A 24,955-nucleotide genomic window follows, 5' to 3' on the forward strand; every position below is an offset into this window, starting at 1 on the left:
TGTCGCCACTTACTCGGTTAGGTGGCTGGAGACTTGAAAGGCATTGAGACCCTTCAGCTGCACTTTTCTCGTAAACTAAGTCTTTTCTTGGCGTGGAACAAGCGTTGCAAGGTTTCTGGAATGGTATTTAAACAGTCCACGTTGACTTAGTATTTGCCTTTAGTGTTCCTTTAAAAAAAAAGCTAATAACTTTTGAACTTCTTTCAGCGGGCTCATCGTAACTAAAATTGAAGCAAGCTCTCTCCGTACAAGCCATATCAACTTTTGGTTCTAGAAAAATGGGATTACCTGCAGAATTGTGGCACGCCAAAATGAATCTATTGCATTGTCATGCTGCCTCGCAGGGGCGTCTGCGCCAGCAGGCGTTTGCTGTGTTGCGACACCACGTACCTGAGCACATGAGGGTTGGACCCTCCCGCGTGTAGCTGTGCACGGCTTAGCCGTGTCCGGGGAAAAGAGGGTCCTGGGGGTTGAGCAGATGCCGAGTGTTTGGACCTTCAAGGCCCCTCGGCGGAAGCAACACACCTCTTTGGCCTCTGCTTCACATAGACGGCACCTCTGGATTGACCCACCCGGAGGAAATCAGCAGTCGCCTTTTCCTGTCTCTCTCTTCGCACACCTTCGTCTTTCCCTCTCACTTTGTCTTTTCTTTCTTCTTTTTTCTTCTGATAACTTCCAACATCCCTGGCGGCGAGGGTTAACCTGCTGTGCTATGACCTACCTTGGTTATAACATATGTGGTTATAGCGACGACGTACCGTTGGCATGGTAGGGCTTGTTTCACCACATGCCCTGCCTTGTCCCCTTGCTGGGCTCGGTGGTGGGTGACTGACGTCGTCGCTGAATGCTCAACATATTTCATGGGAACTTCCAACCCCTTCTCAACCGATCGTCCCGCTAAAAGGGGGCACACCGATGCTACGTTTCAGTTTTTTCTAAAAGACAGTCGGACTTTCTCGAAATTTCATTGTCCACAGTGATAAATCTGACAAGAAAGCAAGAACGATTTCACCATTCGTTGTGGCGAAGTATCTCACAGAGACCATTGGAGGCTGCTATAAAATCGCCAAGCTGGCCATTGGGGATCTATTACTCGAACTGAAAGACAAAGCACAACACGACAAGCTAACAAACCTTGTACAACTTGGAGACATTCCTATCGGTGCAACAGCACACCGAACCATGAATACGGCCAAAAGCGTAATTTCTGACATTCACTTGATGGACTTGACCGAAGAAGAACTCCTGGAAGGATGGAAGGGTGAAAACGTAATAAGTGTACAAAGAATAAAGATCAGACGTGACAACAAGGAGCTTTTATTTTAACTAAGCACCTGATAGTTACCTTTGGCTCAAGCACGTTACCAGAGACATTAGAAACTGGATATACCAAAATCAGAGTATGACCATACATCCCAAACCCGCGACGTTGTTTTAAATGCCAGAGGTTTGGTCGCACTTCCCAGAGCTGCCGAGGGCGGCTAACATGTGCGAAATGTGGCATCAATGATCACTCTGCAGATGACTAAGGCTGAGCCCCGTTGTAGCAATTGTAATGGTGGCCACCTTGCATATTCTCGATCATGCGCAGTCTGGAAGAAAAAAAAAAGAAATAATTGCGATAAAGGTAAAGGAAAACATAACTTTCAGAGAAGCAAGGCAACGCATCTCACCAACATTCGCATAGAGCGCATCTTTTGCTGAAGTGGTACGTCGGGGGGCAGTACCACAACGGCACTTGGCGGACGCTAGTGCCACGCGTAGCGAGCGCGCGGCAATGCCACCCGCCCCCATGGTGGGAGCAGCGAAGGCTGCCCTACCTCTCCCGAACTTGACCACAGTGGAGGCCTCTGCTAGTGCTGGCACCAGTCAGCGCAGCTCGGAGGTCAAGACAAGCCCATCAACCGCCAGGACGGTGGGCTCCAAGGCCTTGTCTTCCGAGATAAGGCCTTCACGGAAAACATACCGCTCGCAAGACACATGTCCAGCGCCTCGCAAGAGGCCTTGGACACAACACCCAGTCAGAAGGCGCAGTTGACGCCTAAGGAGCGGCGCGATTTTGTCGACCGCTCCAGTAAAGACAAAATTCCAATTACAGGACCCAGAAGGGCACTGTAAGCTAAAGCAAGTTCATTCCAAATTCAAACCAAGTTATTAAAAACCCTTACGGGAGTGACCATTTCCCTGTAGTTGTATGCAAACCAATGTCTAATGAATGTTCTCCACAATTACCTCGCTGGAAAACTGACTCAGCTGACTAAGAAAAGTTCAAAAATCTTGCTTCTTTATCCTGGGATGACATGTGTCCTTTAAGCATAGACTCTGCGGTCAAATATTTTATGGTTTTCCTCCTTGACACCTCCTCCACATGTATCCCTGTAACAAGTGGATTGTCCACAAAATGCTGTCTTCTGTGGTGGAACGATGAGTGTCGAATAGCGCGTAAGGAGCAGAACAAGGCATGGGGTTTACTTCGGGATTCTCCGAAAAGCAGGTCAAATCCCAGGGACGGAGAACGCGGCGACAAGCTAGAAGAGAGAGTTGGAGAAAGTATATATGGGACATTGACTCTTACACTGATGAAACAAAGGTTTGGAATAGAGTGAGTAGAATAAAGGGTCGACAGCCTTACTCGCTGCCTTTGGTGAATACTCAAGGCAACAGCATGGAAGATCAGGCAAACTTTCTTGGTGCACATTTCGAACAAATATCCAGCTCGTTGCACTACTCTGAAACATTCCAGAGGTACAAAAGGCAAATAGAAGGGCAACCATTAAAACGGAAAAGCACAAAATGCGAGGCATACAATAGACCTTTTTGCATGGCAGAGCTTCAGGCAGCCCTAAACAGCTGCAACAAATCTGCCCCCGGTTCTGACCGCATCCTATATGAAATGCTAAGACACCTGCCGTCTGAAACACAAAAAAACCCTTGTTTGTCTTTACAATTCTATATGGTCGTCCGGCTACATTCTCTCTGCTTGGAAAGAGGCCATCATAATTCCCATTTTGAAACAGGGTTAGAACCCTTCTTTGGCAAATAGCATTGACGAGCTGCTTATGCAAAGTTTTTGAGAAGATGGTAAACAGTTGCCTGGTCCACTATCTAGAAATAAAGAAATTAGACCCATATCAATGTGGTTTCAGAGAAGGCAGATAGACGACTGATCAGCTTGTACAAATGGAAATGTACATCAGAGGTGCCTTTGTCCACAAACAGCTTGTATTATCAGTGTTTCTTGACATGGAGAGGGCGTATGATACTACATGGCACTTCGCGATCCTTCGGGATCTTTCTGCAATGGGTATACGTGGCAACTTGCTGAGAATAACTGAAAGTTATCTCTCTGACAGGACATTTCGTGTTAGAGTTGCCAACGTGCAATCTCGACCATTCATACAGGAGACAGGTGTACCGCAGGGTGGAGTACTGAGCTGTATGCTATTGTTAAAATGAACTCCCTACACACCATTGAATTAATAAAGGCAAGGCGCAGAAGACCAGGACTCAAGAAAAAGAACACAAACGACAGGACCGGCGCCTTCACAACTAACTGTGTTCTTCACACAACTGTGTTCTTCTTCTTGAGTCCTGATCTTCTGCGCCTTGCCTTTTTTAATTCAAGCATGAACCAACTAGCCAAAGCAAGAGTTTTACCTACACACCATATTACCTCGCATACTCTTCTCCGTCTATGTGGACGATGTGCTGATAGGGTTCAGATCGTGTAACCTTAGCATTTGCGAGAGGCAGCTTGGCTTGAATAGATTCTCAAAGTGGGCGGAGGAGAATGGTTTTAGATTGAACCCTCAAAAAAGCACGTGTCCTGATATTGACCTTAATGGAGAAAGACTAACTTCCAACCTTGAACACAAATTCTTAGGTGTTATCTTGGACACGAAACTTAACTTCATTCCCCACTTAAAATATCTTATAGAAAAGTGCGTGAAGACCATGAACCTCCTCAAGCCGCTCTCTCGAACAACCTGGGGCAGTGACAGGTAGTGTCTGCTTAGCTTGTACAAGAGTCGTACAATCACGCCTCGACTACGGAGCCGTGGTGTACCACTCCGCAACTGAGAGTGCGCTAAAGATTCTCGACTCGGTCCACAACCTCGGTATATGACTGGTAACAGGCGCCTTTAGAATGAGCCCTGTTGAAAGTCTGTACGTTGAGTCCAACGAATGGTCCTTACACCTACGCAGAACATTCTTAAGTTTTTCATACTACCGTATTTACACGATTGTAAGTCTACCCCTTTTTTTAAATTTGAAAGTCTGAAGTTGGGGGATCGACTTACAATCGAAACCAAAACATAGCCCCGCCAAAGAAAGCGATACCAACTGGAGCTACAACGTAGTTACAATTTTATGTTTGCTCTATGGCCCTACCCGTATCTTTTCGCTATCCCGCATGTTTGTCCGCTTTTCGGAAAGGTTTTTCAACATTTTTGAGAGTCTTACAGTGCATGCAACACTCATGGGGGAGTGTCGATAGTTGATGGAAGCGCCGTAGTTCTTATTTACGGCGGCACCCCCAGAACGGCAGTGCTTGCGGGGAGTATCGGTAGTCCACGGAAGAAGAGACACCAATTGTGAGTTTCTCTTTCTCTGTTTAAAGGCATTGGTATTGGTTTGACGCGTTACACTTGACTGCCGGCTACGTGCTACTTCTATGCTTCCCCAGTCGTCATGAGTGCTTCTGGCCCACTAATCGTTCGGCACTCGTTCACAGCAGCGTTCAAGAGGGCTGCCATCCTTTACGCCGAAGAAACAAATCACTGCGCAGCGGGCCGCAATTTCGATGTTTCTAAACGGGTAGTGCGAGAGTGGCGACTGCAGCGAAGCGAAATTTTCACCTGTGTGACGGCAAGTGAGAAATTTGCCACGTGCCGAAGTATGGACCCTTTCCGGAGCTGTAGGCTAAGCGTGCGGCGTACGTCGCTGAAATGTGTGATCGGTCCCTGCCAGTGAAGTGCGACGTGGTCATGAAATAAGCCCGGACCTCCGCCTTAATTTTAAGGTTCTGCTCCGCGGCGGCAGAAGACTGCGAAATTACGCCGAACAGACCTGTCAAAAGAGCCTCCCTGATGGCTGCGTGTAGTTGGGTGCATTTGGCGTGGGTTGCTGTTCTGCAAGATGTCCTGGTGTGGTCGTTTGCCAAATTTGAAATTTCGCTGGACCACGACGCGCTGTGGGACCGCAGCAACGATGACGATGGCAGCACTAGTGAAAAGGAGTAGTCCAGTGACCATGTCAGCTACTAATAAATTTTCGCTATCTAATGCGCCCTCGGGTATGCTCTCTTATTTTTTTTTTTCCGGTCAAGCGATATGGGGGGGCGACTAACATTCGAGTCGACTTACAATCGTGTAAATACGGTACACTAAGGTAAAATCAGACATCGAACATCCATGTCATTCCATTGTTAGCGACCTGTCCGTTGCCAGACTTTACAGTAACCACTCACGTATTAGAACTCCTTTGAGCCTACGCTTGGAAGCAATGGTAGAAGAAACAGACATCCATCTCCCAGGAAATATTCTAATGCCTCCCAATTGCCTTCCACCGCCTTAGGAATGGCAGACCATGGAATGCAATATCTCTTTTGTCGAAATGACAAAACATGCACCTGAGGCACACATACAATCACACTTCGTTGAACTCCAAGCGAAGTACTGCTGTGCCGAGTTTTATACAGATGCTTCCAAATCATCTGCTGGTGTCGCGTATGCAGCTCTTGGGCCATATTTTTCCACCTCTGGTACTCTGAATCCCGACACAAATATTTTTATGGCTGAAGCGTACGTGATACTCTCAGCTGTAAAGCACATCAGACAAACAAATCTCAATGAGGTCATCATCTTCACAGATTCATTAACCGTAGTAAGGGCCTTAATGAGTTTTCGAAAACATAAGAACCCTGTTTTTAATGAACTATACACACAACTATGCTTAGCCTTAATGTACAACCAAAACATTGTCCTATGTTGGGTACCTGGCCATAGGGGCATAATAGGTAATGTAGCTGCTGACGAAAATGCAACGTCAGTCGCCTTTACTGAAACGGATATGAATAAACCCATACCAGCAACAGAACTTAAGCCCTTCTTACGCCACAAACTGAGGAAGTACTGGCAGGACCAATGGGATAATGCAGTAGTGAATAAGCTACGCATTATCAAACCAAAATTAGGGAACTAGGTATCTGAAAGAACAGCAAGACATAAGGAAGTGCTTCTTTGTAGATTAAGAATAGGACATATGTACGCCGCCCACTCCTACCTTTTGACGGGAAGCGAACTTCCGACATGTACCAAATGTGGCAACAGGCTTACAGTTATTCATGTTCTTATCCAATGCACTAAAATAGAGGCAGAAAGGAAAAAGTACTTCCCCTCCACTTATCTCCAACACATACCGTTACACCCAGCATTCTCTCTGAGCAATGAACCCCTTTTTACTTTTCAAACAATGTTAAACTTTTTAACTGCAACTGACACCTTAAATGTAATTTGGCCAGGCTACTTGTAGCATGGCCTCCACCTGGAGGTCGTAGCTGCAATAAAACCATTTTCCAGAGCACGTGCTTCCCAGCCCTTGCTTTCATGGCCTTGCTGAGCCACTATTGCTATAGCCATTACATATTGTTACGGGGTTAAAAACAGTCAGACGTATATTTACAGGATATGTACAATAATCGTAGCGGCTGACAAGATGGTAGATAGCGCGCGAAGTCCAGAGCGTCGTCTTCTTCCGACCAAGCTGACTTTTTCCTCATCGTGTCACATGACCCCCGGCAGCGGAAGCACCGGCTCGGTGCTGGTTAGGAGGCTGGCGAGTGATACAACTTAAGACGCCCAACATGGACCACGTCTGAGCGATGCTGAGCCACGGTTGGCTCAAGAGGGGCGATTTCGTACGTGACGTCAGTTACTTTACGCAAGACACGGTAAGGGCCAGAGTAGCGTGAAAGTAACTTCTCTGAGAGGCCAACGCGTCGCGACGGCGACCAAAGGAGAACCAGGGTGCTCGGTGTGTAATGGACGTCATGATGGCGGGCGTCATATAAGCGCCTATGATTGTCCTGTGACTCCACAAGTCGACGTCGGGCAATATGGCGGGCTTCTTGAGCTTTGAGTATGGCTTCACGGGCGTACTTGGACGTGGAATTCAGGCTAGCAGGCAGAATGGTGTCGAAAGGTAGCGTAGGGTCGCGGCCAAACAAGAGGAAGAATGAAAAGAAGCCGGTGGTATCATGGCGAGACGAATTATAGGCGAAAGTAACGAACGGCAGTGCAACGTCCCAGTCGCGATGGTGAGCGGAGACATACATGGACAGCATGTCAGTAAGGGTGCAGTTAAGGCGCTTGGTTAGACTGTGCGTTTGTGGATGGTAAGCAGTAGCAAGTTTGTGTTTAGTTGCGCACGATTGCAGAATGTTGTTGACAACTTTAGAAAAAAAGTAGCGGCCGCGGTCGGTGAGGAGCTGTCGAGGGGTGCCGAGGTGAAGGATGACGTTCTCTAGGAGGAAGTCGGCGACATAGGTTGCACAGCTTGTCGGAAGAGCCCATGTGATTGCATATCGGGTGGCGTAGTCTGTTGCTACAGCAATCCACTTGTTTCCCGAATCAGACGTAGGAAAAGGGCCTACAAGATCAACACCTACACAAAAGAATGGTTCTAATGGTACGTCAAGGGGTTGAAGGCGACCAGCAGAGAGTGTGGTCGGCTTTTTGCGTCGTTGACAAAGGTCACACGCAGGGACATAACGGCAGATGTCACGGTATAGAACAGGCCCATAGAAGTGCAGACGAACGTGGTCATAGGTCCGTGACACGCCAAGGTGACCGGCAGTCGGGACATAATGAAGCTGGGCGACAACAATCTGACGCAGATGCTCAGGCACAACAAAGAGTCGGGCAGGGCCGTCCGGGCGCATGCTAGAGCGGTACAATATACCATCTTGAAGTTAAAACGTGAAGGGAAGGAATCGGGCGTCGTTGAAGTGAGCCGTTGAATAAGGTCTTGTAAGGAGGCGTCACAATGTTGTTCGGCTCCAATATCGCGAAAAGCAGCCAGAGAGAGAACGGTGACAGGTATGCCGGCCGCAGAAACGTCGGGAGGGTCAACAGGATGGCGCGACAAGCAGTCCGCATCTTGATGTAACTGGCCGGTCTTGTATACAGCTGAATAGTTGTATTCTTGAAGGCACAGGTTCCAGCGGCCAAGGCGCCCTGAAGGATCTTTGAGGGACGAAAGCCAACACAGAGCGTGGTGATCAGTGATGACTGTGAATTGACGGCCGTACAAATAGGGGCGGAATTTACCCACTGCCCAAACGAGAGCCAGACACTCGCATTCAGTGATGGAATAATTGCACTCAGCAGAGGATAGAAGGCAGCTGGCGTAGGCAATAACACGTTCTTGCCCTTGTTGTTTCTGTGCCAAGATAGCGCCAATACCATGGCCACTGGCATCGGTATGGACTTCTGTTGGAGCTGACGCATCAAAGTGAGCGAGAATGGGCGGTAACGTAAGCAGCCCAATCAGTTCGGTGAAAGCAACAGATTGCTCATTGCCCCAAATGAATGCGGCGTCTTTCTTGAGGTGCTGAGTGAGAGGGCGCGCAACGTTCGCAAAATTTTGGACAAAGCGACGAAAATGGGAGCAAAGGCCCAAGAAGCTGCGAACATCCTTGGCACATGTTGGCACAGGAAAGTCTTTCACTGCCCGTATTTTATCAGGATCAGGGCGTACACCAGAAGAATTGACGAGATGCCCGAGCACAGAGATTTCCCGACAACCGAAGTGGCAATTGGATGAATTTAATTGTAGCCCCGCCTGACGGAAAACAGATAGGATCTTCGATAGGCGTTCGAGGAGTGTCGCAAAAGTCGGAGAAAAAACGATCACGTTGTCCAGGTAACAGAGGCAGATGGACCACTTGAAACCATGTAGGAGGGCGTCCATCATTCGTTCAAATGTGGCCGGGGCATTACATAAACCGAAAGGCATCACTTTGAACTTATACAGGCCATCGGGAGTAATAAATGCTGTCTTCTCGCGGTCCATGTCGTCAAGGGCAATTTGCCAGTAGCCGGAGCGAAGGTCGATGAACAAGAAATATTGTGCTTCATGCAGGCAATTCAGGGCATCTTCAATGCGTGGTAGCGGATAGACGTCCCTCTTGGTTACCTTGTTGAGGTGTCGATAATCCACGCAAAACTGCCAACTGTTGTCCTTCTTTTTAACTAGTACAACAGGGGATGCCCATGGGCTGCAAGAAGGTTCGATGATGTCTCGAGAAAGCATCTTGTCAACTTCATGTTGGATGGTTTGTCGCTCAGTAGGTGAGACGCGGTAGGGTCGCCGATGGATCGGGCTCGCATCACCGGTGTTTATTCGATGTTTTACGACAGATGTTTGTCCTAGAGGGCACTCTCCAAGTTCGAATATGTCCCAGTATGAGGCAAGGAGGCAACGTAGTTCATTGGCACGCTGGGGCGGAAGGTTGGGAGCAATAATTTTTGTTAAGGCATTCAAGTCTGAAGGGACACGGGGCAAAGCAAGAGTTGAACATGAGGAGCTGTTACAAGTTTAAGCCGAAATGTTGTAGTCTCTGGCCGGCGTTATTTGCACCAGGGATATTCCGCGTGGGAGTACTTGTGTACAAAGTCCAAAGTTCACAACTGGAAGGCAGGACACGTTGTCAGAAATGGTAATGACGGTGTGAGGAAAAGCGACGTTATGCGAGAGCAGCACGTTCTGGATGTACGTGAGGTAGGATTCAGTGCACGTCTAGACACGCGAAGCGAGGTCTTTTTGGGCGGCGCGCTGACGTCCAACAGGCTTGCCAAACAGATCGTTCAACTTCTGTTTACAAATGTCCCAGCTGGTAAGTTCCTCCTCCTGGGTCTGAAACGCCCCGCAGGGGCATCTGCGTCAGCAGGCGTTTGGTGTGTGGCAACACTACGTACCCGAGCACACGAGGGTTGGACCCTCCCGCGTGTAGCCGTGCGCGGCTTAGCCGTGTCTGGGGAAAAGGGGGATCCTGGGGGTTGAGCCGATGCTGGGTGTTTGGACCTTTATGGCCCCCTGGCGGAGGTGACACACCTCTTTGGCCTCGGCTTCACATAGGTGGCACCTCCAGACTGACCCACCTGGAGGAAATTAGCAGTCGCCTTTTCCTGTCTCTCTCTTCCTACAACCTTTGTCTTTCCCTTACTTTCCACCTTTCCTGTCTCCTTCTCTCTTCTATTTACTTCCTTCTTCTTGACGGCAAGGGTTAACCTTGTGTGAGTAGCCAACCTTGGTTATGTCATATTGGGTTATAGTGGCAACGTACAGCTGTTGTTTGCAGGCCCTGTTTTTCAGGCCCTGCAGCGTCCCCTTGTTGGACTCCATGGTGGGTGGCTGGCGTTGCTGCCGAAAACTACATGTCCACTGATGGCTACTTCCTTCCCTCCACTACCTGATCGCCCTCAGAAAAGAGGGCGCACCGATGAAGTCTTCCAATTTTTTGGCCGCCAAAAAGAATCCTTCCCGCGTTTCCATGTCATGCACTCTGCAAAACCAGATAAACCAGTAAGAACTATCTCACCCTTCCTTGTTTCGAAATCGCTGACTGAAGCCTTTGGTCCTGGATATAAGGCGTCGAGGATGTCAAGCGGTGATCTCCTCTTGGAGCTCCGCAATCAAAAACAATATGAAAAATTGTCAACAGTAGTGTCATTTGGGGAAACCCAAATAATTATAACCCTGCACCGCACGATGAACACCACCCGTGGTGTTGTCTCTGACGATGACTTGATGGAGCTCACTGAGGCTGAACTCTTGGAAGGCTTCAGTGACCAGAATGTTATCAATGTTAAACGAATTAAGATGAGGAGAGATGGAAAAGACATCAAGACGAAACACCTGATACTCGCTTTCGGCTCAAGTGTCCTTCCCGAGTCCATCGAGGCTGGTTATATCAAACTTCGTGTTCGGCCTACGTTCCCAATCCTCTTAGATGCTTTAAGTGCCAACGTTTCAGCCGCAGTTCACAGAACTGTCGAGGCCGGCTGATTTGTGCCAAGTGCAGTGACAACGAACATTCCTCCGAAAGGTGCCAAAACACTCCACATTGTGTCAACTGTGATGGCGAGCATGCCGCATACTCGCGCGCCTGCCCGTCCTGGAAAAGAGAAAAAGAGATTGCGACAATCAAAGTCAAAGAAAATAGTATATCTTTCAAGGAGGCACGTAGGCGGGTGTCATACCTGTCTAAGAGCAGCTTTGCCGATGTGGCGCGTAAGGGGGCAGCGTCACAACGGCCTCCGGCGGCTGTCCGACCCACAGGCAGTGAGTCGGCAGTTACGCCATCTGCCCCCGCGGCGGTTGCAGCTAGCGCTGCTCCATCAACACAGCAAGGGGGACCATCGACCCCGAAGGTGGGCGCAGCCGAGGCTGCCGCAACCTCCCCGGCCCCTTCCAGCGCTGGCAACAGCCGGCGCAGCCAAATCCCGCAGGGTACCCCATCGACCTCCTGGCTGGTGGGCGCAGAGGTCTTGCCCTCCAAGGCAGGACTCTCCCTTGTAACTTCTCGCTCGCAAGAGCACGTGTCCGGCGCCTCACAAGAGGCAATGGACACTACACCTGTTCTCAAGGCGCACCAAATGCCTAAAGAGCGTCGAGGCTCCCTCAGACGCTCCAGAAAGGGCAGAACCCCCGTTACAGGGCCTCGAAAGAGCTCTGTAACCTAAGGCATCACCTCCCTTTCCATACACACAGCACTTATTTACTTCCTGTATGGCTACACCAATAATTCAATGGAATGTCGGAGGTCTTCTTAGGAACCTTGATGACGTACAAGAGCTTATCCAAAAACACAATCCAAAAGTGCTGTGTCTACAGGAAACACACTTAAAACCACAACACACAAACTTTCTCCGACCGTATGTCAAGCCCCGCAAAGATCGCGATGATGCTGTCGTATCATCAGGCGGTGTTGCCATTTTAATTCATAAAAGTATCTCCTGTCAGCGTTTACAGCTACAAACGCCCCCTGAAGCAGTGGCGGTTCGAGCTGTTCTTCTAAATAAACTCGTCACCATTTGCTCCCTTTACGTACCCCCACACTACAAATTAACGAAACATGAATTCCAATCCTCTATAGATCAATTGGCAGAACCTTATGTTGTTCTTGGCGATTTCAATGCGCACAGCTCCCTCTGGGGCGACTCTCGTATAGATGCGCGAGGTCGTTTTGTTGAACAGTTCCTTTTTTCTTCTGGTGCGTGCCTTCTGAATAAGAAGAAACCGACATATTACTGTCTTGCAAACAATACCTTTTCTTCAATTGATCTGAGCATAGTTTCCCCATCCATACTGCCTGAACTCGAATGGGAAGTTACGAACAATCCTTACGGAAGCGACCATTTCCCCATACTATTAAGAACACTTAAAGAAGACGAATATCCACCACAGGCTCCTAGGTGGAAGATTGAGACAGCAGACTGGGAGAAATTCCGAAACTTAACTAGTATGTCATGGGATGACATGTCCTCGTTAGGAATTGATGCTGCTGTGGAATATTTTACAGCCTTCATAATAGATGCCGCAACTAAATGTATATCACAAGTAAATGGATTGGCATGCAAACGGCGTGTCCCGTGGTGGAACGACGATTGTAGGATCGCTCGTAAGAAACAAAACAAAGCGTGGGGGTTGATACGCGCTTCCTCCACTGCGGAGAATCTTATCAATTTTAAACAAGTAAAATCCCAAGGCAGGCGAACCCGCCGACAGGCCAGAAGAGAGAGTTGGCAGAAGTTTTTATCTGGTATCAACTCCTATACAGATGAGGCCAAAGTCTGGAACAGGGTTAATATGATAAAAGGACGACAAACATATTCACTTCCTTTGGTGAACACACAAGGTGAAACACTGAAAGATCAGGCAGACTCACTTGGAGAACACTTTGAGAGCGTGTCGAGTTCAAACCATTATTCGCAATCCTTTTTGAAATACAAACAAATAGAAGAATGTAAGCCAATAATACTAAAAACCAGACAGAATGAACCTTATAACCGGCCGTTCAGTATTGCTGAGTTGAGAGCTGCCTTGACCACATGCAAAAGCTCTGCACCGGGACCTGATAGAGTCATGTACGAAATGATCAGAAACTTACACACTGACACCAAACTTACACTACTCACGCTTTTCAACACTATTTGGGCTACTGGATACCTCCCATCCACATGGAAAGAAGCGATTGTGGTCCCTGTTCTTAAACAGGGTAAAGACCCTTCCTTGGCGGCAAGTTACCATCCGATAGCTCTTACAAATTGTCTTTGTAAGCTTTTTGAAAAAATGGTTAACCGCAGACTTGTATAGACCGTTTTTTCGTAGGCGCCGCCATATTGTGAACGCAGTGGCGCCGCCTATGAGCAGCACCATACTGGCTTGGGTGAAAGCGGTCTTTTGCATGGCAGGTATACGCTCGGCGGCAGGTTCTGGCGTATGTTTTCGCGGTCGTGCGGTCTGCTTAGTATGACGTGCGTCTTCTACGTGGTAAACGATTCTGTGAGACGTGCCGAAGTGGTTTAAGGAGTCATGGCCGGAATTTCTGCTAGCGTTGAGTTGGACGGAACACGCAGCACGATGCATGCGCGCATATTCGAGTCTACAATCAGCATCGGAGATCAATTGTGTATTTCTGAATGTTTCAGTCACTAACGTGGCCTTATTGCAGTATTATCCTCTATTTCTAAGCTGCGGTTTAGGAGCCGTGAAACATACACGACGATCGTAACAGCATGAGCGTGGGTACCGTTCTACTACGATAGGAGCTGTGATGTTATACTTTGACAAGCGTTCAAACTGTTCGCGGCAGGTTACATTGCGGGACTACTTAGTTCGATGGATGAGGTTTCCGCCCCTGAATAAAATAGTTTTGGCAAGTGATAGCAGCATACCTTACAGTCTGAATTACGCTTGTCCAGCAAAGGGACTGTTTACGAACTGCGCGAGCGTCCTAAGCAGTGGTAGGTGCTGGATTACATATATCTTTGTTCTATATACCGCATGGTCCAAGCATACCGTATCAGCGGTTACATATTTATAAACGTTGTGCGGCGTGACTATGCGAGGCCCTATTGCGGCGTTAGCCCATTTTCTCTTGCTTTTTCGAGAAAGAGGATGATAACCGAATTTCTTTTTCGGTTGTGTTCGTTCCATTCTCTACGACGCACTCACACACATTACGGAAATTTTGTCCTCAAAAATAGGCATCGCATCCTTTTTATGCCATCCCTCATATATTATGGCTGTATGCAGGCCAAAAGGCAATGCCGAAGCGCACAGCTTACATATGCACCGTGCTGGTTCACCAACCGCAGTGATCGCTTTGTTGAGCAGCGCCATCGGCCTGATGCAGGAAGGCTAGCGTAGACATATGGTAATTTGAAACCTACTAAACTTGAAATGCGCGAGAACGATGCCGGTGTATCACAAATATTTGATTGCGCTTGCCGCTTAGGTGTTTCGTGGTTGCCTTAGGTTGGCCGTGCACGAGCATGCGCTCTTATGCTTTGTTTTACTCCCTACGCCAAGCGATCAGATATTGAGCAGATTTACCATTTCATGCTGCTAATACAGACACACCGCTTTTCTTTGTTGAATTAAAACCGATATAAGCAAAATGGTTCACAACACATACACACACCGCGACTGATAATGTACGTACACCGCGGCTGATAAAACGCGTCACATTTTTGCGCCCCCAAAAGATATTTCCGCCTACTGTAGTTACCGATGCACCGAAAGGCTTCCCTGACGACCTTATATGAACGGACACGGCGTAAATTTCACAAAGTACCATCTAAAACATCTCGAAATCGTTCCGCAGCACGCGACAGCAATACTTTCAAGCAGCGCCGCGCCGGATAGCCCAAGCCAGAGAGGAGGAAAGGCTCTCAGCGCGCCCTATCCTCCTCGCCCGATGAAACGGTCTATATTTCCTTGAACTCAACAATATCCTCGATCCCTTTCAGTGTGGCTTCAGAGAAGGGCGGTCCACAACCGATCACCTTGTGCGCATTGAGGGAAACATTCGCGACGCCTTTCTACATAAACAATATTTCCTATCCGTATTCCTCGATATGGAGAAGGCGTACGACACTACGTGGCGCTGTGAAATCTTGAGAGACTTGTCGGGAATTGGCATCCGTGGCAATATGCTCGTTCTAATAGAAAGCTATTTGTCCAACCGTACATTCCGCGTGAAAGTCGGCAATGTATTGTCGCGACCTTTTATACAGGAAACTGGTGTACCTCAACGTGGTGTACTTAGCTGCACGCTCTTCATCGTGAAAACGAACACCCTTCGTGCTTCCTTACCGCCACCAATTTTTAATTCTGTTTACGTAGACGACATACAGATAGGTTTCAAATCCTGCAACCTTACAGTATGTGAGAGGCAAGTTCAACAGGGCTTGAACAAAGTGTCCAAATGGGCAGAAGAAAACGGATTTAAACTTAACCCCAACAAAAGTTCTTGTGTGCTTTTCACAAGAAAGAGAGGGCTCATTGCAGAACCCAGTATCGAAATGTATGGTCAGCGAATTCCCGTGAACAAAGAACACAAGTTCTTAGGCATCATACTTGATTCGAAATTAACTTTTATTCCACACATAAAGTACCTCAAGGTCAAATGCTTAAAAACAATGAACTTACTTAAAGTGTTATCCCACACAACATGGGGCAGCGACAGGAAATGTTTAATGAATCTTTACAAGAGCCTCATCCAATCACGGTTGGACTATGGTGCCGTGATCTATCATTCTCTAGCCCCGAGCGTGCTAAAGATGGCAGATCCGGTCCACCATCTAGGAATCCGACTGGCCACTGGAGCTTTCAGAACAAGTCCTATTGAAAGCTTATATGCAGAATCAAATGAGTGGTCACTTCATCTGCAGAGAACATACATCAGCCAAACATATTTTTTGAAAGTCCACTGTAATCCTCAACATCCGTGTTTTAATACCATTAACGATACGACATATGCTACACTCTTTCATAATCGTCCCTCCGTAAGACAGCCTTTCTCGCTGCATGTGAGGGAGCTTAGTGATGAAATGCGTGTCCCAATCCTCGAGCTTCGCCCAATGCATCCAGCCAAGCTGCTACCTCCTTGGGAGTGGCAGCTGATACAATGCGATATATCCTTCATGCAAGTTACAAAACACGCTCCAGAGATTGAAATCCAAATGCATTTCAGGGAACTCCTGCACTAATACTCCTGCACGGAGTTTTACACAGACGCATCGAAGTCACACGACGGGGTGTCCTATGCAGCCGTCGGTCCATCCTTCTCGGAAACCGATGTACTGCCTCCGGAAACTAGTATCTTTACGGCTGAGGCTTACGCACTGCTGTCGGTCGTAAAGCATATAAATAAATCAAAACTAACGTACAGCACGAAGGACAAGGACAGCGATAGACGACAGACACAGCGCTGACTACCAACAAGATTTTATTGCGTTGCCACATCGTGTGTATATATACAAGAAGAGGCATGCGCAGAAAATGTACGACAGTCACAGGGAGTGTCCTAACAGCAAGTTATTGAACTAAGAACATGGTCACCTGAAAAAATAAAAATTACGATTACTATCTGTTTAGAAACGCAACTTCACCAGGGGTCAGCGCGATTGAGGGCGCACTAACGCAAATACTGCCAAGTTTTCTGATGAATTACCAACTAGCCCAAGCAACCACCCTAGTCCAGAAATCAGTTATATATATGGACTCCCTTAGTGTTGTGAAGGCCTTGATGTGTTTCTGTAGCCACAAAAATCCGGTAAATGAACTCTACTCCGTACTGTGTAAAGCATATACATCTAACCAACATGTGATTATATCCTGGGTGCCTGGACATAGGGGCATTGAGGGAAACGTACTAGCGGACCAGATGGCCACATCCATTTCATTGCATGCAGTTAGTCCTGCTGCTTCGGTCCCTGTCACAGACCTGAAGCCTTTCTTAGGAAGAAAACTACGAAAACACTGGCAACGTATGTGGGACGCAGAAGTAAATAATAAACTGCACGTGATAAAGCCACAGTTAGGTTCTTGGCCCTCCGTAACAAAATCACGGCGAACAGATGTCCTATTCTGTCGCCTCAAAATAGGACACACGTTTGGCACACATAACTTTCTTCTCACTGAAAATGATCCTCCAACCTGCGGTAGATGCGGGGAGGGGCTGACCGTCCTCCACGTCCCCCTGGAGTGTCGGGCAGCCGAATCTGAGAGAAGGAAGCATTTTTCTCTAGCATACCGGCAGCACATCCCCCTACATCCCGTAATGCTACTAGGTCCAGAACCTTTATTTGACACCAACACAGTCCTAAGTTTTCTGAAAGATGTTGTCTTGCATGTTGTAAGCCCCATATGTTCGTAGCGGGTCCCCTCTTCAGAGGATGCCGCTGTGATAGCTCTTTCGTACAGAGGATGCCGCTTCAGAGGATGCCGCTGTGATAGCTCTTTCGTACAGCACATGCCTCTAGGCCCTTGTGTTTCTAGGGCTCTGGCGAGGCAGCAGTGCTCCAAGTAATTTTACCATCTTATATATTTTCTATTTTGCATCATTCCTCTACGATGGATTTTAATGTTCATAGTATTCGTCATTAGTCATCGCCGTAATGTTATAGCACGTAGATTTTACGCACTTTACAGCGACTATTTTTAGGCCACTTTACAGCCAAGTCACATCTTCCATAACAGATCGTCAACATTACCACTTGTCATGGCGCTCTTTGGCCAAACCTGGCCCTTGCGCCATAAAACACCACACATCATCATCATCATCATCATGGGTCTGAAACCAGACGCGTGCCATGCCCGTGAGGTAAAATATAAAATTAGCGAGCATGATGGTCTGATCCTAGTGGTTGCTGGAGCTCACCCGCTCATATAGTTGAAGCCAGTCTTCAACATCAGTGTCGTCGGTGCCAGAAAAGCTTGCTGGGTCGCGGGGTTGTGCTAGAATGACGGTGGGCATGGGTGCCGACGGGCCAGAGGCATCCTCGCCTTGAGCTGGCATTGTAGATGCAGCCAAGGAGCGCCCGCTGTGTAAATCCGTTTTGATAATGATCCCGCAACCTCCACCAAAAATGTTACGGGGTTAAAAACAGTCAGACATATATTTACAGGATATTTACAATAATCGTAGTGGCTGACAAGATGGTAGACAGCGCGCGAAGCCCAGAGCGTCGTCTTTTTCCAACCAAGCTGACATCTTCTTCATCAGCGTGTCACAATATTTTACGGATCATCCATATCTCGTGAAACATATATTGTCATCGCAGGCACGATCAATCACTGTCATTTTTTAATATGTATATACTTGTATTTTATGTACTTTAGAGCGAATAAACTTGAGGCCCTTTTACAGCCACATTGCATCACGTGTATATTTTGCACGTTCTAGCGAATATTTTTAGGCCTCTGTACAGCCGTGTTTCATATAATCCCCGCAACTAACACTTGTATATCATTGAGAAGCACGAATCATCGGCTTGGTGCTCTTTGGCCACATCTGGCCCTTGCACCAATAAACGCTACAAATCAATCAATGCATTGTCATGCCCACTTTCTTTAACCTTCCTGTTACACTTCTGAGGACAGTTCATATTTTCGTGTTTGATGCAGAATGGTGATATTACTTTGTTTTGCATTCCAGAATGAAGGCCGTGTAGGGCACAACAGCGGTGCCTTGGTGAAAGCAGCACAAAAGGCTGAAGAATTTCTTCGTAAACGATGCCTTGGTAGCAGTATTGATGCCAAGAGATTTTTTTGGAATGAAGGTAAGATAACCCTGGGCATACTGACCATGTCAATAACCTCTTGTCCTTGTCTGTATTTTGCACAGCATCTTTTCTTAAGCATCATGAACCAACTCGCCCAACAACAAGTTTTATTTTGCACGGAATACCATTTTGCTTAGGATATGCACTTGTTTATTTCTGAAGCATTTTTGCCCATGTCAATTGAAAGTAATACAAATGTAGACTCGTTTTGTTGTAACTTGCATGTATTACCAGTAATGCACTCCTTAAAAACAAATTAGGCCTTTTTTCATGTGAGCTTTAAGTTTAGGTAAAGATTTAATATTTAAGCTTATTCTAGTGAATAATTACACAAATGAGCAAACTTATTTCCATTCATTCTTCCCGAGATCTAGCTCTAGATGAGAACCAAGAAAGTTGCTGTCTGCCACTGCAGCAGACAGTAACAGTACTTGATGGACACATTTGCACATATGTTTATGTTCCCATCACAGTAGACTTGTGGATATACATGTACAGTAAAAGAGCAATGTGGCCATGGCTGTTACAGCAAAGACAGTAAAAATAATTTGAACATTCAGCATACTTCAATAGTTGTGGCAGACAGTGGCATTTATTTATTTTGGGGGAGCAGTTCTCCGCCGACAACTACCACTCCTCCCCTCCTTGACCCCCCCTCTGTGTGTGTGTGTGTGTAGGTTGCACTCCACGCAAAGACAAACTCCAAGCCCTCCCAGGACAAGAATGCTTAAACATCGAGGATGCACATTTTGCAGCCACTTCGCATCAAATTATGCTATCATCGTTATGCTATTTTTAAAAATGATGGTATTAAAAAAAACTATAATTTCATTTAGAAACTGATACATATATATGATGTATGTTGATGACCTACCTGGTACATGACTTGGAAAACCGAACAGCGTTAAAAGTGGGGCCAGGTAAAAACAAGACAGTGCACTATCTTGACAGCTGTAATTATCAGTGACTCCCCTTAGCAGCATTGCAGAAACTGCAGCGCTTCCCTTTCTACTAGAACTGTAGAGAGGACTAGAAGGAGAGGAAGCAGTTCCCATACAAGAGAGGCGGAGGTGACATGAGAAGGCAAGGAAACCCTACTGCTATACGACAGTGGTTGGGGGACACAGGATGAGCTTAAGTTCAATGTACGGTACAGTACGCTGCTGCTATTTCTGAAAAATAAACGCTATGCAAATATGTCAAGCAGGCAACTTACGCAGGGCATGCAGAAGCAGAGCCGCATTAATTAAAGCGCACCGCAGGGTCCAGGAGACACTACAGAAGCAGTCGACTGTCAAATAAACACTTCTGTGCTCGCCGCATTAGCTGTGTGGCTATAGCGCAGCTAGAGGTTGTGGATTTACTCCTAATCGTGGCAGCCGCATTTCGACGGAGGCGAAAGAGAAAACATACGTGCCTTAGATTTTGGGACACGTTAAAGAACATCACAGTGTCAAAATTAATCCAGAGTCTGCCACTACGGTGTGCCTCATAATCCGAGTGTGGTTTTGGCACATACATCCCCATAATCCAATTCAATTTTAATATTTCTGCCACAATGCGATGTGCCATACGAGGCAATGACAATGCTCAACACTCTCAGAGGTTATAAAATATGGCGCACAGCACCTCAAGCAAACACCTCTCCCTGTTTGTGTACTACGTAGACAAACAGCAATGGTGCACAATAAGTAATGTTTACTCACCACTCTCGTGGTAGCCTAAACGTTGAAGAAATTAAGCTTTAGCCGTCATCATCACCGCTAATTATCGTCAATCAAAGCATCCAGCACGGAAAGCTTCGTTTACTTCGATTCCCACAGTGCATGGGATCTGCATAATTTTTATTCTAGATTTAAAAATTAAGGAATGAAGCTTTGCGCTATAACTTCGATAGTATCATATGATGCAAGCTTTACTCACTTTTGGAGACCGGCTCTCTGACTTGTTTGAAGACATATTTGGAAGTAACTTGTGACCATGGTATTGTAGTCATCACGCGACACACATTGTTAATTGATCCCACTCTGGAACTGATGAGGCAAACAGTCCGAAGCTGGGCTGCTTCCTGTTTAGACGCTTTTATGAAAATCACGGCATCTGTTGTTCACAGTAAAATAAGGCCCAGTAGCTCCGAGACATTTAAAAGCGCCGTCTCTCCTGACACCTGTCTATTGGGCTGTCTATTGGGCTGTCTGGTGTTGAGCGATTGGGCAGTGATGAGATGCTCTCCCTATGTCCATAATTATCCGCCAACTTCGTTCTTGATGCCTTTTATGCGCGTCCCCCCTCCTCGTATCCATCACTCCACTCCCCCTTCCTAACATTCTTTTCCATTAGCCACTGTCACACTCAACAATCACCAGTTTGTTGAACGGCGCAGTGGCTGCGGAATTCCTGTATTTCTGTTTCTACGTGGACTTGAGGCCATTCTCCTACCTGCCCTCCCACCTGTTTGTTGTGGCAGTTTCTTAGCTTCCCTAACCCAGCATCCCCATCCTTGATATATTTTGCCGTGCGCAAATCAGTGTTCTGTAGGTCTTTCTTGTCCTGTTTTAAAGCGAAGCTTTTTAAAGTGAAGTTTTCTTTGCCTCTTAATTCGACTTTCCCACTGCTGATCCTGCTGCAAGACTGCTGTGGCTGTCTTGCATGCCACAGAGGTATTTTAGAGCGTGTACAGTCGCCGACTGATTTTTCGGACTCCAAAAATTCGGACATGCTCCATTATTCGGTCTGCTTCGCGGCACCGCCATTCTCCCGATAGACCATAATGTATAACAACTGCCGAAAGTTCGGACACCTTGCAACCTCTCGTCTGATTTTTCGGGACACTCCTTGAGCCAACTCGATTGAGCGCACCATGCACCGACTCTGACCGGTGCATGGTTCGACTTGCTGAATGCGATTTTTTGTTTTGAACGGTGCCTCCTTGCTGCCCCACGAAGTGGCGGTACTGGAAATCCCCGCTCATCATCATCGTTTCTGCCTGGTTTGATAGAGTTGCTACAGCACTTCTGGTCTCAGCTTAGTAAGTAATGTCAAGACAATCCAGCAGCTTATTTGTTTGTTTCTTTGTGTCCGACGCTGCGAGTAGGCCACGTCTTTCGTTTGTGCGACTGGTGTTGACGCGATGGCGTGGTGGTGTTTGCTTTGTGGGCTGTGTCGCGGTTGCAGTGATCGAACGCGGCATACGAAAACATCGCATCAAGTGTCTAATGGCGCCGACAGTGCCCGCACAGACTGCGCTGGGGCATGCCGGCAAGCGGGTACCGGTAGGCCTAGGATTTGTTGCCTGACGATGTGCTCCCTACTGATGCCGAAAATGTTCTGCGGAGACCTGCGCTGCGGTTGCATTGCTATTCCGGACATCGTCTCATTTGACACTTTCACAGGTGCTGACACTGCTGTACTGACATGCGCTGAACTTGACAGCGAGATCATTCGTCAGGTTTCTGCTGCACCACCGGACGATTACTCCGAGTCGGAAGATGACGCACCATGTGCTACACTGCCGTCACACGCGGATTGTGTACAAGCAGTAACTGTGCTGTCAGCCGCCTATAGTGACCGTACGACCCTCTCCAAGAGTCAGGCTTATCTGATTGCGCGTAAACAGAACAGCATGCAACGACGCATTCATGATTTCTTCAAGCCTACTGCCAAGCTCGAATAAGTGCGTGGAAATAAAGGATTTCTTTATTTTTTTTTTCTTAATCTGCTTTTTCGGACACCTGTTTATTCGGACATTTCCGCAGTCCCCGTGAGGTCCGAATAAATGGTCGGCGACTGTATATGCAGTCAACGACCGATTTTTCGGACCCTCTAGGAAACATAAAAACTTGCAAAAATTCAGGCAGTCCGAAAAAATGAATGCATGCAAAAAACGCACTTTTTTTCTTTTTCTCTCGGATCTAGAGAAAAAGGGCGAAGTACCAGGCATCTGAAGCCCTGCCAAAGCATCAGTGAAGTGGCTATAAAAAGAGGCGTTCAAAAACTGTATGTAGCCGACTGCCGGTTTATTATGTACATGTGCATCGTCGGGCAGCCGGTGTTATTGCTGCAGTTGCTTGAAGAACTTGTTAATTGCTGTTTGGACGGCGTTCCGGTTGCATGCGATCATATTCGCCTCGATCTGAGCAAGAGTCATGTCAGCACTGTACACCGATGAAAGAGTCAACAGTGCTCGCATCAACTCGGCGCTTGTAGGTGGCGCAGGCATTGGCTCCTCATTTTCAACATCGGAGTCTTCAGAATCCCCCACAACCTGACGGACTATTTCCTCGTCAGTCAGTTCTGCGCAGAAGTCGAGCTCGTTGTCAGCGTCAACAAACTGTTCAAAAGTTATTTCTGCGGGTATGGAAACCCCAGCAGAGCGGAGCCGATGCCAAACTCCTTGCTCATGTCAGCCTGCGATCGGCCGCTCACGACTTGCTTAATACGGTGGCTTTCTTCTCCATCGTTAACCGACGGTACTGCTTTCCGCGCTTAGATGCCATCGGCGAGGACGACGAAGATGGAGTGGGGGCCATCGAAGGCAAGTGAAATCCTGAAGTTGCGAACAATGGAGTTCGCTGACGAGTGTCGAAGCACCTAGGCTTAGCGTCGCAGAACACACTTGACACAACAGCACAACCACACACCACGCTAGCCAAAACATGGCCATACATGGCCTGCGCAAACAAACGAAATGGCACTGCTCCGGAAACTTCGCCTGAGGCGGAAGTGCGGCGATAACATAGGCGGGGTGGCCAGACCAAATTGATGTGTGATGGCTAGATTCGGCTAGTTGTGGTTCAAAGCGGTGATATGCTTCGGCTGCAAGTCGATTTCCTTCGCAAGGGCGCTGCGCGAGGAGCCAAAGGACCTTTCGTCGCGTCAAAAAGTTAGGAGGAAAATTGGACGGCGGGAGGTTCGAGCGTCGGAAACTTCAGATGTCCTTATACATTGATTTTATGGGGCTCGTGGCGGTGCTGCGAAGACGTCCGAAATATCAGGCATGTCCGAAAATTTGGGCGTCCGAAAATTCAGTCGTTGACTGTACATGGAAGGAGCGTGGCAGAGAGGAAAGGAGATGCGAGAAACTTATTTGGACCTTTGCACCTCTGCAGCTCGCTGGGCATCAATCGCCACATTATAGGCGCTGACTACCAGGGCCTGAACCCCCTCTAAAGTTTTCTAGAGTGTGCAGAGCCCCCCCCCCCTCCCCGTTGATGCCGCAGCCTACCCTCCTGTCCCCTCCCCACACACAGACACACTTAAAATGTCATTACCAGAGTTTTGTCATCCACATCATTTGCAGTTTCTTTCGACTTGCTCGACCTTTTCACTTAAAATTTTAATGTGGCAAATAGCTTACTGCATCATTGCTGTTTCGGACGTGCACAGCTTTTAATTCATACTTTTACATTATTTCTTGTAATCTTGACAATAGGTGGACAAGCACATTAGAAGCACTGTCGGCGGCTGCCTCATCCGTATTTTCTCACTTCAACATTGTTTTATATTTCCACTGTATATGCACATACACACATGCACATACACAGTATATGTAGATATACACAAAGGACAAAGTTTATTAAATGTTTGAAAGAGAAGGAGGTAGCCAATTAAAAATTTGTTCGAAAGGTTTGGATAGCCTGTGCCTAGAGAATTAATGTGGTGCTGTATGTTCACTTAGCTTCAAATTGCTTTGTGTGCTTTTCTGACCATGAAAAAAAACTGCAGACTTCAGTGACCCCATCGGCAGGGTATTTTATTAACGGCATGTGAAATGCATGTGAATGATATATGTCTCAGTATTGCTTCTCTTTCCAGTAAGCAATGCTAACGACTCTTGAAAAAAAAAAGCTCTTCTACTAATTTACAACATTTATTAGGGATGAAAGCATCGTAACTTGCACACAGAGGTCATAAATATATACAGGGTTAATAATTAACTATCATGCACCCAGATTTGAAAAAAAAAATAAAGATGAGCAATTGTGTTACTCGAAGAATACCTAGTACATATTGTTTTGGTAGAGTGGAGCAGCTGCCAGTAATTTTTTCATGACTGTCATTTAATTAGGTCATTGGAATTACCGTATTTACTTGCATAA

The 24,955-nt window shown here is 47.2% G+C and overlaps 1 protein-coding gene across 2 annotated transcripts in view; it reads left to right on the top strand.

Moving 5' to 3' along the window:
• LOC142589443 (uncharacterized) overlaps positions 1-24,955 on the top strand; it is a 103,274-nt gene that overhangs the window by 27,843 nt on the left and 50,476 nt on the right. For both annotated transcript variants that reach the window (XM_075700913.1, XM_075700914.1), the window contains exon 7: positions 18,731-18,854. In XM_075700913.1, the coding sequence (XP_075557028.1) occupies positions 18,731-18,854 (124 nt within the window). The remainder of the gene's footprint in view (positions 1-18,730; positions 18,855-24,955) is intronic.

The sequence above is a fragment of the Dermacentor variabilis genome, chromosome 1 (genome assembly GCF_050947875.1).
Source record: "Dermacentor variabilis isolate Ectoservices chromosome 1, ASM5094787v1, whole genome shotgun sequence".
Taxonomy (NCBI): Eukaryota; Metazoa; Arthropoda; class Arachnida; order Ixodida; family Ixodidae; genus Dermacentor; species Dermacentor variabilis.